This window comes from Oreochromis niloticus, linkage group LG16 (assembly GCF_001858045.2).
Source record: "Oreochromis niloticus isolate F11D_XX linkage group LG16, O_niloticus_UMD_NMBU, whole genome shotgun sequence".
Classification (NCBI taxonomy): domain Eukaryota; kingdom Metazoa; phylum Chordata; class Actinopteri; order Cichliformes; family Cichlidae; genus Oreochromis; species Oreochromis niloticus.
In genome coordinates, this window is record NC_031987.2 from 12924241 (window position 1) to 12941647 (window position 17407).

Below are 17407 nucleotides of genomic sequence, written 5' to 3' on the forward strand. Positions count from 1 at the left end.
TTCTTTCATTTCAGTTTTCCAGTGAGCTGTGGCTTCAGAGATTGTTCGCTACAATTAGCTAAAAATAAACCTAAAACCACTAATTTTCCTGCTTGCCATTGATTTAGAAGTACTGAGCTCTGATTCAGACATTTGTGAAACAACTTGGCATAAACTATTCCCAATAATCAAAAAACAAAATACAAAAGAAAGAAAAAGAATTTGTGAAGGTATTATGCACTCAGGTACCTGTACAATGCTCTTCCCCCAATAGTAGCCAGGTTGGAGAAAACACTCAAGTCTGTCATGTTGTCAGGCCATGACTGAATGTTTAGAAAACCTAAATGAAGACACGGATGAACATAGGTTATAAATCCACATGAGTACTGACAGACCAGAATCACCTGTCTATCATACTGTCCATTTCCACAGTGACAAGAAGAAAATGAGCAGAGAGAACCGGCCTCTCTCTAGAATTAGCAACATTCCAGAAACACAACAATGCAACCGCACCACCTGAGTCTCATCTGAAATCAGCCAAGCACTTCTAAGCCAGATAAATGTCTGGCACAGCAATGCCACAGAGGAGTTTGGTGCCAGCTATAACAAGTCCGACTTATCAATATTTTTGCATTTCCTTTATTTCCCTGTCTGCTGTTAAATAATTTAGGAGATAAAATCAAAAGCCGAGAAAATGGCCATGGCTCATTTAGGATTTTTAATAATAGATTCAGAAATATGAAATATTTATTAGAAAAAACAGTAGGGGACTACAATCCCCAAGCCAACACCAGAGGACAAACAACAGAGTTGGATAAGGCTACGAGTCCAAAGAAAAATCCACAGTGGGTAGAAGAGCAGAGGTAAGAGGGGAGGAGAAGGAGGTGGAAGGAAAGTCTACACCAATATAATGGCATGTTTTAAAAGCTAAACATGCAATACTCCAGTCAATAAACAGTATCAGACTCTATTATGCTAGACAGTGTGAGTTCTTCCCACAGGATGCATAATTTTGTTGGTCCGGGAAGGGAGGAATGGCAGAGAAAGGTAAGTAGAGCTTGTGGCAACACAATGCCACGCTTGGCTTGATGACAAAAGACAAAGAGCATCCAGTCTGAGTAGTGACAGGGTCTCAATAAATGCTTATTACGAATGCTTGGTCGGGAAATGTCCAAAACAGGTGAGGAATCATGCATGATTTTTTTTATTGCAGTTGCAAACAAAAAGGTAGAAAATTTGTATTTTTGCAACTTCCCAAAATGGAAAAACATTTTATCATTTTATGTCATTTACACATATAGCCCTTTTCTTTTTTTAAAAGTGAATCTTTAATGAGAGCATCTTAATGGCAGTCATTAGGATAAAGGAGGAATTTATTCCATTATATAAACCATTATGAGGTATTCGTACAGAATGTCAAATATATTGCTGGGGAATGGTGGTTTGTAAAAGGTAATTGCACTTTTGGTATTTGTCCATCTTGATTCTCATGATGTGCAGTTTATGATGCTGTGAGTGCCTCTTAGCCCAGAGGCAGCAGTTCTATAGAATCGTTAGCGCTGTACTTGTCAACACTAATTGTCTTAATGACAAAACCTGCAGTGCTGAGGCACCTTGCTGTTCTGGCACGGTGCTATTTCAGAGGGCTTTGGGTGTTCTCTACTCATGATAACAGTCTACTGCCTGTTGAACTCTTTCCTGTCTGTTCCAATGTAGGGATGGGATAGCAGCGCACGTTTGCTATCTGTAGGAAGGCACGGATCATCAGAAAGTGGGTGAAGATTGTTGATAAGAAAGGTCAAAATAAATAAATAAATAAATAAACAGTGGCAATAAGGTTGGTTTTGTATAAGCTTCAGTGTGATTAATATGTGTCTTTGTCCAAGCAGAGAGATACTCTAGAAAGAGTAGGTTACTGCAATTGTGTTATTGTACTGTCAAGTAATAGTAACTGTCACGGTGTAGTAAAAGAGACAATAATGCTAATAAACATGGTGGGCACTGAGCTGCTAAGCTACAAAAAAATAGTACAATTATAAAGGTGACTGGAAAGGTAGCTAGAATGACTGTTCAGTGCCCTGTTACATACGAATACAGCAACAAAGACGTGATGCAGTCTGTATATGTATATAAATTATATAGAAATTGTTACATAATATCATTGTGCAAGCAACTGTACAATGACAATAAAAGGTCTAAGTCTATATAGTTTGTGTATCATTTGTAAAAATACACCAGTATTGTATTGTATTGTACACGCTTCCTGAAGTCTGTGCAGAGTAAATGGTCACAATGCATTTTTGGAACAATCTAACTATATAAACATTAAATATCCTGCAGGTCTCTACACACTTCACATTTACACTTCAGGCAAGCTTGCTAATAGGTCTTCCAGTGAAGAGCGATGAGAATATATTACAGCAAGTTATCAGTTCAGAGGTTCATCTTCCTTGAGGTAACTGTTGTTGTTGATTGGCATTAATTGGCATTAATAATAACTGAAATTAACTGAACTGTTTCTAAGCTGTGCTAGATGTCTTAATGTGCATTTGCATCACTATCAACAATCACATAGGCTGTCCATGAGGCCCTTCACAGGGGAAAAGTGTAGGCCTGATCCTTTCAGACTTCCCCAAAATTGTGGAACCTCACTAGATAGAAAGATCAATGCCAAAAAGCAAGTCAAGAAAAATTTTGTGTGCAACATTATGCTATTTTTTGTCTTTTATTTTATTTTTTTTTTCATGTGAATTTTCATGCACATGGAAAGATCACTTATCAGGAGTTTATGCTCTGCTGGGAGCCACATCAGCAGCACACCAATGTGCATAGTGAATTAAAATGTGGAACCACTTGGACAAGAAGGCCATGAGCTCATAAGCAAAGGTTAAGAGCGCTTAAGTTGTAGTGATTACATTCTGAGTCACAACACCGAGAAACCCACTTATGCTGAATCGTGCCAGCTACACCCACTCTTTGGGTAAATTCTGACCTGGTAAGACGCCACTGAAAGGACAAAAAAATAATGGAGAATTTGATTTGAGACAGAAAGATGCGTGTGCTGGTGTGGATGATGAAAGTTGTCCTCCTACAGAGCTCATTTGAAAGCTAGAGCAACGCTAGCTGTGACCTTGGGGTCATGGATGCAGGTTGCCTGCTTTTGTAAGAAGTCACGTTCTTCTGCCAGCTCAGAGAAATGACAAGCTGAGATGACACACGTGTCTGACCACATGGCCGCTGGTTTATGCTCCATCACCTGCTTTCAAACTGTCATCACTAACCATCAGAGAAGAAAAGCAAGAAAACAAAATGACTTCGAAGTCAAGTTTTGGAGTATATCTAAGTCAGTTTAAAGAGTAAACAACTGGACTTATACAGAGATTTATATACCTTAGCAGATACAAAGAGTTCAGATGCAAGGCTTTCAATCAACTGGGTTCAGTGTCTTGCCTGAAGACACTTCAGCATGTCGAGGAGCGGGTATCAAAATGGCCCCAATGGCGTTAATGGACAATTCACTCTATTAAATGAAAAACAGCTGCGCTAGTTTAACTTGCTTTCTTAACGCACTATAATCCTTAAAAATCCTTTTTTTTCCTTTGAGCAGGCTTAAATATTAGTTAGAACTGACATCAGTTGTCAGTTTCCATTAAGGGAAGCGCAATAATAAAAATGCTATTTTGTCTGGAGCAGTTATAAATCATTTCATTTCTAAATCTTTCCTTTTAAGTTTGCTTTTGAACTGCAACAATAAAACTTTTTTCCTATCAGAGTGGTGTGGTTTACCACATTTAGATTATATAGACAGATGGTGCTGGCAGCTCAAAAGCATGATTTGGATTGTGAACAAGTAAGAAAACTGCTATTACTACTACATGTATTTTGGCACTTGATTGTGTATATTTATTACCCCCCATATTAGCTTTTAAGAGTAACTGCCATCAGGTATAACAATATTTATTATTATAACTGCTACAGGTTATGTAGAAAGTAAAGTATCTAAGATACATGTTAGATACTTTATATAATTTTTTCTTTTAACAAAATATAACTGATGTAATCCTAAGTAAATAAGTGGTGTTCAGATGAAAGGGATGCACTGTTTAATAAGATATCTGCTTTTTTCATTCATGGCTAAATAGCAGCACTGATATTTTACAAGAATATTTTCCTATTGCTTTTGAAAATATGACATCAGAGATATGATGTGTTCTTCTGATGGCATTGTCAAATGTTGGGGCTGGAAGGATGACAGTGTACACGCAGCTAAAAAGTGGAGGTGGCATGGAGAGCTGGGGGATTAACGATGTGCACCGCGTGTTCTGGCTCTTTTCTTCATGGTGCGTGAAGGGAGAGCTGGGGCTGTGGGACTCAAGGCTAGGGACTCCCCGAGGGAGAAGCAGTAAAGAGAAAGAGGAGACTGAAAGACTCATATGATATTCATCTTATTCTGCAATGCCTGTCCTTGGTTTGGACATTCTCAAGGGGAGGGGAGGGGAGGACTTGAAGAAATACACATATGCTGATACATGCAAGTATTTATAAGCATTGATGTGAAACTTTCCTGTTCAAGAAAAGAGATGACAGTAAGAGTAAACATTTGTTCTTTCTTTAAATACATATGCGTATAAGACGAATGCAGTGCAACTTATACACTTACCTGTAATTTCCCGAACGGTGCGGAATACATTGAGTTTTTCCGGGTCCAAAGCTTCAATGTTGTGATAGACATCCCTGTGAATAAAAAGAGAGATCAGAATGACAAAAACAAATCAAGTAAAAGAAAAAAATAATGTTTTTTAGTATTTCCATCAATATGTGTAAAGGATATTCCTACTTAGAATAGAATAAAATAGTCCCTCATTGTCATTGTACATGTACAATAAAAATGCGATACTTACAGGAAATTTTCTTACTTACAGGTAAGAAAAGTTTGCTACATTTACCAGCTGAAGAGGTAAATAATGTATGTGTACTGAGAATACCTGATTGTGATATTTTAAGTGAACTGTAAATACATATGAATGAATGCACACAAATAGTACTGTATATCCATGCAGACATAACTAACCACTAACATTATTCAGATTAATCCATCCAGTTCAACAGTTTGATTCAATCTGTATCACACTGTTAATAGCTCGATGGTATTTAAAATACCATATTTTCACAAGTATTATAATCAGTTTTATTTCAAATTGCAATTTTGAGTCAAAAACAAAGTTTCTGATTATTGAGAGAACAACTCAATTAAGGAGACTGAGAATGGGGAATTAAAGGAAGGAAGCAGTCAGCAGGTACAGCGGTGGAGAAGCTGATACAGCCCCGGAGAGATCTTTGCACAGAGAGGTCACACTTAGCCACTCGCAACTAACATCTGTTAAGCACACATGCTCTAAATGTGTCCATCATGGATGTTCACTTGTGTGTTAGCTGAAGAGTATCATCTATCTTAATTAATAATTGAATCAATCCCCCACTCTGTATGCCAGGTGACCCAAATTAAACACACCATCTATGCTATGAGACCAACAGGTGCACACTTAGTCTAGTTGAAGGCTAAAATGGTCACAGTAGACTTGCAGCTGCGATTCTTACTTTTAGTTACTTCCAACTTCAGTGAGGTGTGCACTACCTGTGGGCTCTTTTTCAACAATCCATTGTGAATGCTTAGTGCTCACTCAGCTGAATACAGAAAGGCTGAATGGAATGGGAAAAGCCATTTTATATTTAGGCAGATTTTTTTTCTCCCACTCTGTCTTCAGTCATTCTGATAAGCTGAATCTTCTCAGCTCTCACCCTTTGATTCCAGTAATGAGGAACACCAGGTTGCCATTGATTTTGGTGCAGTTGACAAACTTGTCAATGTTGTTGGAGTCCACTGTCTGAGCAGTCTGTAGGCTTGCTGTGCCTATCCCGTCACATGCTGAAAGAAACACAGTGAAACCATGAAGAGAAAAAATTGCATCAATTAATTCAATGGTGCAAACATGCAAAATACGAGGTAGATTAAGGGTTTGATGCAATCAGGACAACATGTACTGTTCCTGCATTTGCCAAAATAAACCCAATAGTGAAACTGACAACAGTGCATATATACAACTATATAGTGTTAATAATAAAATAGCTAAATCGATGGAGAAAAACATTCAGTAATTATTTACTGCAACTATACATTTGAATTTTACCTTTTGGACAGATGTCAGTACAAGGGATGCACATCTTAATGCGATTCTCCTCCACCTCCATCTTGTTACTGGGGCATGCTCTCACACAGGAGCTGTGGTCTACCACAAAGTTATCTGGAAAACAATTCATTGTAAATGTCAAATACAGATGGCTGCTGTTTGTCACACTGGAACATACAGAACAATAAGTGGCAGTGGAGTGTAGGCAATCACATAAAAAAGTGCTGAAAGTGACTTTGAAAGTGACTTTGCCTCACCATTATTTTTATTTATTTATTTGGTTATTTATTTACTTACTTATTTTGCATAGGATTTATGTGAAAAACTACCATAAGAAAAAGAGCAGCATACTTTCATAACAGTAAACAGTTAAATGTTTATATTATTCTCTATCCTGTGTCTGTTTAAAAGTAACAATGCCTCCAAGCGCAGAGCTCCCCTTCCCTCCCTGCTGGTTGGCCTTTTCAGTGATGTTTTGAACAGCATGGGGTGTCCACAATTAGCTGTGGGTGTGGTGAGTGGTTAGCTTGTGGTTAGCAGTGGCCACAGAATAATTCATGAATAACATGACTAAAAATTATACACAGTGAGAAGAGATATGGTGCTAATGCAGACGCAGGCCTATACTTCCTCATCACCTGTACTGGCTTTGCAAACAAGACTAATGGCTTGTCAAGATGACATGTTGGAAGGACCATTGACCATTTATGTACCCCCAAGAAGTGTAGCAGTGTAGCCAGCCATCCATCCATGCATCCATCCATCTTCTTAACTACTTATTTAATTTAGGGTCATGCAGGTGCTGGAACCTAAACCAGCTTTCACAGGGTGAGAGGCTATGTACATCCCACACAGCCTACTTATATGTACAATGGCAGTTATGTCAATTGGATTGGACTTAAAAGAAAAAGAACAAACAAATGTGAGAACCCAGCCTAACAAATATATCCCATGCCCCTTATTCTGACCTAAACTTTAAAACTCAATGACTAATGCAACTTAACGTTTTCTACTCCTAGCACAAAACTTTATGCAAATTTTACTCTTAAACAGCCATTTGCTGAAGTAAAAAAAAAATTCCTCACTTTGCAAAATGTCCCTTTTACACAACTGTAAAAGTCAACTTCGTCCTCACAGACATAGTCACGCTCACACACACATAAAGACTATTTTAGGAAAGAGACAAGCTATATTTATGTTGCTAGGATTTGCCCTAAAAATGATCTACCAGCAGTAATGAGAAAGTTATGAGAAACCTAAGGAGTAAATGCAATTCAAGAAGCAGCTGCATTTATCTTCCAGTCCAATGCAAATGAGGGTTATAAAGAACATAACAGGCATTGCTACTGTCCATTCCTCCTGCTTGTGGGTCTCGAAGACCATGGCAATCAGCTGATGGATTGCACATGGATGCAGGTGTAATTATCCACAGTAAACTGAAAATGTCCCATTAAATTAGTACTTAAAGTGTAGCTATGAAGAGGTTATGACTTAAGATTAATGTTTAAAGCAGTATGCATGTATGTGGAGTATCCATGTGTGTGTGCGTGGGTGTGTGTCTGTGTGTGTACGATTTGTTTGTGTTTGTCCAGGTGGTGAGACTTACGTGGACACTTCTTGACGCAGAAAGCTCCATAGGTGTACTTTGCCCTAGGGTTATGCTCCAGCTGGAAGGTGGTAGGGTTGTAGACAAATGGCTGAGGGCACTGGGTCACACATGCCCCACTGTCATTAAAGTTGGTGCAGGCCTGCAAACATTCACATAAGTATTATTAGCAGTAGTAGTTGTAGTAATAGTACTAGTACTCATAGTGGTAGTAGTATATTTACATGAACCGTATAACTACTGCCAGCCTGACCCCAGGTTTGTATTGCAATTTCCTTTCAGTGTCCAGTAGTGATATTACTGAAAGGTGGACTATCAGCATGCACCCAATGAAATTACAATTAGGAAAGAATACCATTTGAGTTGGCCTTTAAGGCCTTTAATTTTACTAAGAAAAATCAAGCTGGTGTGGAAAAAAGTAGATACAGAAATGGTATTTTGCTTGATTCTTTTTTAATATAAAAAAGTTCTACTACAGAATTTTAGTCTGGTTGATCTCTGGACTTTGACTGGGCCATTGGAATACCTTGGTCGTTTTCTTTTTCAGCTATTAATTTTTAGATTTGCTGTACTTGCCATCACAGTCTTGTTGTATGACCCAATTTGAACTAAGCTGTAGCCATGACGCAGACAACTTGCCATATGACTTAAGAATACAGAAGAGTTCCAGTTAAGCTAATAATAAGTGGCCAGATTCTATGGCTACAAAACAAACCTGAATCCTCATCCGTCCCAACCATTGTTCTTTTTAAAGAGAAAAGGCTTTCTCCTGGCATCTTTCCAAACAACCTATACTTGTTCAGTCATTTTTAGTTATGCAATTGTACTGTCAAGAACTTTAACATTTAACATGCTAACTGAGGCCTGTAGAGTCTGAGATGTAACTCTTAGACTTTTGGTAGTTTCTCTGAGTATTTGACCTTGGGAAGATGAAAGACTTCCTTAAGTGTTTCCTACTCGAATGAACAATTTTTGTCACTGTAGGCTGATGGACTTTCGAGATTGGGCAGCAACAATTGCTTCTCTAAGCTCATCACTGATGTCTTTCCTATTTAGCATTGTGTTAACACACACTGAAATGCTTTTGACCTCTACTTTATTATTATTTTGTTATTGCAGTACCTGCCAGTCCATTGTAAAAATTAATAACAAATATGATTGAAATACTGATGAATTTAATTATACTTTGTTTTACTTTACACCCAGAGTTTGACTATATACACACACTGGTACAACTGTTAGGCTACGTAATTATAATGTGTGTGGAACCTGATTTTACAATAGAATAGAATAGAATTCAACTTTATTGTCATTGCACATGTCACAGGTACAGGGCAACGAAATGCAGTTTGCATCCATCCAGAAGTGCTTTAGCCATGATATAGATATATTACAATATATATTAGCAATAATATAGATATGTAAGTATATTACAGAAATGGGTCTATTATGGTATGTTATAATGCACACGGTATGAAGTATGTTATGAATATTCTATAACTATAAGTATGTACAAGCTGTAGTGAGTACAAGCTATGTACAGGCTATGAACAGGATATATTTATGTAGATTTTCTGGATGTTTGCTTGAAATTTTCCCTGACTCGACCTCCTTAAATTTTAATTGAATATCCCTGTACTAAGACATGTATTTATTCTATATGTGATTACAGACCCTAAAAAACATATACTTGTTACTTATGATAATAATTTAGAAATAAATTCTTGTGTCTGAAGACTTTGAATTTGCCAAGATTCATTCAAGAATTTTCTTTGTCATTTTCTCAATTTTATGATGATTGTGAAGAGGACAGAAGAATAAAAACTTATGATACAGAACTTGCTTTTCCAAAGCCAGGAAGAAGAGCTCGATTAGCCACGGACTCACAGCCTCAGAAACAAGTTTAACATGCAAACGAGCACAGATAAAAGTGATAAAGCACATGGCAAAAAGTCAGAATGAAGACTTCCTGGTGAAGTCTATATTTAACAATGACACTCATGTCAGGAAGAAAAGAGAATTAAATGTCATCAAATGATATTTGCCATACAAGTGGCATTTAAAAACTGAGTGAAATCCATTTTAAGAGGTACCTGAAATTGATGGAAGGAAAAAGTCACAAGTAAAATGTGTCAGATTTAAGAAACCAAAAAGAAAAAAAAAGAATAAAAGAAACGTAAAACAAAGTGTTAACTCAAAATGTTATCTGCACAATCATATTGACATTGTAATATCACCAGGAAAATGATCACTTTAACCTCTTTTGTCACACCGTAATGATGTAAAGTGTGTGTATGTGTGTGTGTGTTCACTTACAAAGCAGTCTGTGTCCTTTGGGCCATAACAGCCACCTGCACACTCACGGTGGCAGCAGTCACTAACAAAGGGACCAAAGCAACGGCCGTCACACTGCTCCGCACACACTGTCTTAGTTACTTTGAAGTTACAGGCATGTTGAAAAGAGAGAGACACAAACAAAGGATAAAATGTATATATAATACACGTACTTTATGCATCCATATATAAAACGTAAACACAACACAGTCTTAGAATGTGTCTGTCTAGCCAGTTCAAATGGCAGGTGAAGTTAAAAAAATTAAAGCCCAGTCACTGGAAAGTTGTCACTGTAAAACCTTTGAGGGGTGGGGGGGTAATTTGGTTCAACTTCACCATCTGCTCTGGAAGTTATCTATACTATACTAACCTAACTAGATGACAAGTCACAAGTCAAACAATCTACCATCTATTGCTTTGTAAAATGTATGCATACGTGTGTTTACATGTGTCTGTGTCTAGTGAGTTCAGATGAAGCAGAAGGTTTTTTACCACCTACTAGCTATCTTCAATCATGTTTTCATCTCTGCTCTCGTCTGCTGTCTAGCTCAGTGTGACAAAGACATAGCGATTCTTATCTGAATGTACTACAGAAGTGAACATCTGTCCACCTTTTCCTTATATGCCCTTTGCAATCATATGGGCGGCCGTATGTCTGTGTGCCTTTCTTCTTGACAGCCATATATAAATGTACATAGGACCCTGCTATTTCACAGGTAAAGACAGCTGGTAATTGACATTGCTTAAGTGTCAGCAGTGGGACTTTCATTATAGGGCAGGAATACATAACTAAGCAGCTATGGATGAACCAGTAAAGTTGGCACAAGATAAAGTACTGGGGTGGGTTAAAAAAAGATATTACGCATAGTGGTTTGGATAAATGGATGTACTGTAATCACAAATTAAACTATTTGCATAATTTTGTTGTTATCATATTTACTTTTACTTCTAAATGACTGAGGCTCTCTGTTCTTTTTATACTCAGTCATGTTGCTAATTAGTGACAGCTATGGCTTTTGGTTGTATGAGGTGAAAGATGCTCAGCGACGTGGAGCCAGCGATAACTGAACGCAAACAACAAAAGAATGTAATTAGAATCACATTCAATGTAATTTTAAGATTATATTTGGTGATAAAGGATAAAGCGAACTGGTCAGAACTGAAACTAGGAAAGTAAATTGCAACAGTAAATATTACTGGGGAACGTAAGGCTACTATTGTACAACATTACACATGTATTGGTGGTGCTTATTTTTGTTTTGAGCAGGGCAATTTTTTTTTTTTTGATCTGTGTTATGTTTCCCTTCAGCCTTGTGTTGACAGGACACCATCACCATGATAGATAAAGGCTATGGACAAGTCGCCAAACAAACACGGACACACAGACACAGACACACACGCTCATGCTACTGAGTGGACTGCTACTGATTTACCATCAGTAGCATTCCATTAACAGTGCCTGGCCTGCATTAATATGGTCTGCTTTATTCAAAAGACACTTTGTCAAACAAATGGCCAAGCCAGATTGGCAGAGACGGACACAATGCTGTTTGTCAATTTGGCTTTAAAAATCCACTTTAAGAATAACAAAAAACAAAAAACAAAACAAATCAAATTACAGGCTGGAACCAAAAAAACACTAAATGTAGTCATCTCATGAAATATGCCTGGAAGCTTTCATTTGAAAACACTGCCAATGCTGACATCACTCACAGGAACCCATGCCTCTGAGTTCCCCTGTGAATTTATTATTATTATTATTATTATTATCATTATTATTATTATTATTATTATTATTATTATTATTGGGCACATCTGGTTCTAAACACCTGTCTTTTTCTGAGACAAAATATTCAGTTAATTTTTCAATTTAAGCTTAAGTGTAACTTTATTTAAATAGCGCATGAATGTCTATAGATCAAATGTTTGCCAAACAGTGCTATGGCTCAAAAGTTTACAGTGAAGAGGTAGCAGTTTGACACATGAGGTCAATTCAATTGCACGTCAGTTACAGTGATTTCCAATGTTGAAAGTGAAATGACTTCTTAAAGCAAATGGAAAGCATATCAATGATAAATAATGTGCTTAATTTGACAAGTATAAGTTTTTATTTGCTAATTAATGCCCTTGTTAATGCCCCATTTTTGAAATTATTTGCATTTCAAAAATGGGGCATTAACTAGATGTAGTGATAAGGCTATCATGAATAAACTGAAATGAATAAACACCTTCATCATGGGATGTTTGGGACTACATACGCTTCTTTTTTATCTATGAGCTGATAGATCTGAGACATTCACCACAGTCTCACAGTGTTTATATTTTGTGTGTTTAGAAGGTCCAGAAGTTTATTTTGATGCAATTTAACATGGGAAAGATGGAGCAAAACTTCCTCTTTGCATTTCACACAGTGCACACACACACACACACACACACACACACACACACACACATATGTAGATGTATGTATATATATATATATGTGTGTATGTATATATATATATATGTGTGTATATATATGTGTGTGTATATATATATATATATATATATACATATATATATATATATATATTTATATATATATATATATACATATGTGTATGTATATATATATATGTGTGTATATATGTGTATGTATATATATCTATATATATAGAGAGAGATATACATATCTATATATATATATATACATACATAAATAAAACTCTGGCCCAGATTTGCAGACTACATGTGTGATGCCATACAGTGCAAATGACAGAAATTCAAAGGCTCATGAATGATATTTTACGATGTTTTAAATTGTAAAGCTACATTGAAGTTATATCTGTTAATTAGCAGCTGACATTTTAGTTTTTGCAATTTATAGGAAGGTGGCCACAATCACCACCCAGTTCAAAGGGTCTAATGTCATCTGTTACTATCAAGGACCACGGAACTTGTCAGTTGAGATCTCTGCAGCCAGTGGTACAACTAATAAAAATTGCTGTTTCATTTAGAGCAGGTGTGAGTACTTTATCCTGTATCCTTTAATAGAAAAAAAAAAAAACTAACATAACATGTACGTCTATGGAAGAAAAAACTACCTCTGCTGACAGAGATTCAGTTTTTTATGTGAGAGACTCAGTAAAGTGAGTGGTTTTGAATTGTAATTTACTTCCTCTGTGTATTTGGTTCTTTAAAATCAACAAACTTATTACTTTAATGCAGATTTTTATATGCTACAAAAAAAGAAAATTACACCAATATTTTAGCTGATTTTAAAAAAAAGAACTTCATAATTAAAAGCATTCCAGTGCAAGAAAAAAAGGTTTTCTTTTTTGAAAACAAGTAAAATAAAAGATGAATCATGGCATCAACAAATAAATGGATGAGGATAGAGAGATGGTGCGAAAGGTGCACAGCTGAAACAAGGCAGATAGATGGGGCCAGGGCTTATCTGGGCCTGCTCTGTGACGTGTTGTTAACAGGTCCTGGTCAAACAGTTCATTCCTCATTATCTTAACGAGATCACAACCACAGAACAAATAAGATGTGACATGCCAGGGTTGGAAGGCATAGATGAAGTGGTCTGAGTACGAAGTGATGGACAAAGAGGAAGAACTTGATGAAGGGTGGTACAATAAAAAAAGGGTATGTGAGAGGTAAAGAGGTATGTAATGGGGAAAAAAATGTGAGCATGTGTCCATGTGAGTTCATAATTTTGTTTTTGACTAAAACTAAATGTGTAGATACAGTTTTGCAGGTGGCTTTTTCTCTATAACAAAAAAGCCAAACATAGCCATACTAAATATGAAGTCTTCCTGTGGATGTTCGTATGTGTTAAACACGGATGGAAGAGGGCTTGTAGTGCTAACCATTAACAAAAGTGCCGCCTTATAAATTACCATTTTATGACACTTAATTAATTTAAGCACAGTTGCTCTGAACCACACTAGAAAACAATGCAATTGTAACAAAAGAATTCATTAGTATTGTTAAAAATATAATTTTTTATTAATTTTATTATTAAAAAATGATTTAATGTTTTTGCAGAAACCAATATTGTAAATATCACTATACTTAAGGAATGGCCTTATTTGATGTTTACTTGTGTAGACATAAGCATGTTGCATTAGCCAATGTTTACCGAACACCTCAGAACTCGTTCAGTTAATTGCATTCTGAAGCATCAGAATATGCACAACATTGTCATCAGTGCTGCCGTGCTGCCACTGACTAAATTTGAATGAGACCAGATGCTGGATGCTGGCATGCATGACTTAGCTGTTGCTGCAGCCTTTCATGTCCATGAGACAATGATCTCTGATCTGCCTATTGGTCGACTTGGTCAAAATTTGACTAGATAGACTAACTAAAATGAAATACTCCAACATGCATTTGTGCAATTCCTGCAGCAGGACCCCAGCCCTGCGGCTGTTTCAGCAGGACAAAGCCAACCTTCACACTGCCAGGGTAGTGAAGGCCTTTCTGGATCAGGAGCATATCCAGACACTTCCTTGGCCAGCATTCAAACCCAATATTTCTTCAAATGCAGCCACAACCAATGAGCATTACACAGCTGCAGGCTGCACTCATCCAGGAATGGAGAGCAATTCCTCAACAGCAGGTCTAAACACTTGTGCAGTCCATGCACAGATGGGCGACTGCTTGCATCACATCCAGATGAGGCTATGCCTTGTCAGAAACATGTTGTATACAATTAAGAATTGCTTTTGCTGACAGGTACGAGAGCCAAAACCATCATTAGCATTACAATCATTACCGGTTCCCAACCTAAACAGCAATCCCCATGCCTGGGGTGCGGGAATCATCATCAGAAAATATGTGACGAACCCTCTCTTACAACATTCTCCAAATATTTTTTTCTAAAAAACCTTGTTTTGTGTTTTTCAGAACTGTAGAGCAATGTTAAAATGGAGGGATTGTTGCTTTTCCTGTTTCACTACTTGCTGTTAGGCTGTCACACATCATTTGCATCACAGTGAAACTTTTGTTATCTTTTAATGATTCGGTTTAAAATAAGAGCTTTCGTCATAGGTGAAGACAAGAAACAAGCACTCATCACAGCCTTGTGTAAAACTTTTTTCCTCGTGTAGACTGCAAGTAATTTAATCAGTGAATGTAGATGATGATGTGTTTTGTCCTTGAATCTAGGATTTTTGTATTGATGATCTTTAATAAAGTTAACACAAAAGATTTGTCTGATTTTTAGATTGCTCATAAAACTTTGCTTTAAAAAATTTCCAACCAGTAGTACTGATATAGTAGTACTAATAAAATCAGTGTGACGACATCTATTTAATACCAGTCAAAGCCACATCAAAGTTTCTGCCTGACAGAATGATCTAAAGAGTTTCCCTGTTTTGATTATTTTGGCCTGCTCTGTTGATTATACATTTTTTGAGGCTAAAATTCTTTTGCAGTGTGGAGCTGTGTTCATTAAAATACCACAATATTATGTGGGTTAATTTGGAGAGCATACAGTCTCCACAAAAGAAATGATCACTTTCAACAGCAAAAAGAAACCTGATGTCATCCATTCGAGGCAACACGCAGGAAAACCTTCACTTTATGGAATTTAAATAGAAATTTAGATGCCAGTCCATTGGTGATCTCTTCATGTCCCGTTTCCACAGAGGCAGCATGGAGCTGCGCTTAGTTTGTGAGTAATATGCTTACAAACTACTGTGTTCAATCCCGCCTCTTATTTCCATAAACACCTGTTGCCACTGATTTGCAGTTCAGCTCTTGTGTAATTTGGCATACCTCAGCTTTTTTCCCTGTTTCTCTTCCCTGCTTTTTGACAGCCATTCTTTCCCTTAGACCATTTCTAAAGAGGCTTTGGTGAAGAGTAGAGGGATCCACTGAAGGGCTGGATGGTTTTCATCTGCCTTTTTAGACCTACCACTTCTTTTGTCCTCCAATTGTCCAGTTTCCTCAAGTTTTTTTTTCTATTTAAGAACACAATGCACACCATGCTAAGACATGCCAAGTTTTTGGACTTTAGGAATTACCTCGATGATCTAAAAATATTATTTTGTTTGTTTGTTTGTCATAAAATTTTATTTACATTATGGGATTTTTCATAGATTAAACTAAAGAGTTTGTCACCCATGTATCAAACAGGCTGCCTGAACTATTTTTGTCATTTTGCCTGTAAAACTACATAACATTACATTTATGGTTGTCCCCAGCTAATACATCTACACATATATTACAGTGTTGGTCAATACAGTCCATATTTTAACACAAAGTTGCATTTCTTTTTATGACTAGTATAAAGCGAACAAAGTATATGCAAAATTTCAACAAGTGAACAAAAAAGATAAAAGTCGTCATTATTTGGAAAATTGTTTCTGGCCTAGTGTCTAATGTCTCATAGTTGATATTGTGATTTAGTGAAATTTGACCAATCCAACAGATGACTCAACTTTAATTCAAGAATAAGAGATTTGTCATTTACAAAAATGACACTTTCATTTCCTGTTTTCAAACTGAAAGATGCTGCAGTAACAAGTCTCACAGTTCATAACACTGTTCACACACACGCACATATACACACACAAAATAAAAATAGAGTATGAACATGGCTTTTATTTTTATTATAAACTATAAACAAACTATCTTTATATCCAGCTCAGTTTCATTATGGGTTGACCAGAATGTATTATTGGCAGTTCAGTGGAACAGAGTACAGAGGCATGTAAGACACTGCATATTAGTAAAAACTCTATCATGAAAATCCACTAAACTATTGGGAAAAACCAACATCACCTTAGATAGAGTCACATGGATGTATACATAAATTACATACAAAGGTATAGCCACTAAATAAAGCTTGGAATCTCATTCCAAGTACATTACCAGGTATGCTAAAGATATGCTACATTTTATTTTTGACCCACAACAGTTATCAGTAAAGTTTTGATGCATGCAAAAGTCACTCAGTGGTGATTCTAACAACTCACTTCAAAGTTCTAATCAGATAATAATAATTAACTTACAGCTTTGGCACTGGTCCTCTTTGGGTCCCCAGCAACGACCATTGCAGGAACGGTGGCATTTTTGACCTGCACAGAAGTTCAAGGAAAGAGACTATTGGCATTTCATGCTGCAACTTCACAAACTATTGTCAGTGTCATTCAACCTTAAAACAGACCAGAGAATTGCTGCTGGAGTTTGATTCAAGCACTCAACCAAAGGCAAAGCAAAGTCACATAGTGAACAAAACTATGGAGGATCATGTGGTTTACCTTTGAATTCACTTAATATCTATTTGTATGTTTATGCAGTAATTGTT

General features: G+C 36.7%; 1 protein-coding gene across 3 annotated transcripts in view; it reads right to left on the minus strand.

Annotated features, from left to right (window-relative positions):
- erbb4b (erb-b2 receptor tyrosine kinase 4b) overlaps positions 1–17407 on the minus strand; it is a 289951-nt gene that overhangs the window by 85945 nt on the left and 186599 nt on the right. For all 3 annotated transcript variants that reach the window (XM_005451921.4, XM_019353299.2, XM_019353298.2), the window contains exons 5-11: positions 17112–17177; positions 10090–10208; positions 7774–7915; positions 6168–6281; positions 5779–5905; positions 4640–4713; positions 229–319 (exon numbers count right to left, since the gene is read on the minus strand). In XM_005451921.4, the coding sequence (XP_005451978.1) occupies positions 229–319; positions 4640–4713; positions 5779–5905; positions 6168–6281; positions 7774–7915; positions 10090–10208; positions 17112–17177 (733 nt within the window). The remainder of the gene's footprint in view (positions 1–228; positions 320–4639; positions 4714–5778; positions 5906–6167; positions 6282–7773; positions 7916–10089; positions 10209–17111; positions 17178–17407) is intronic.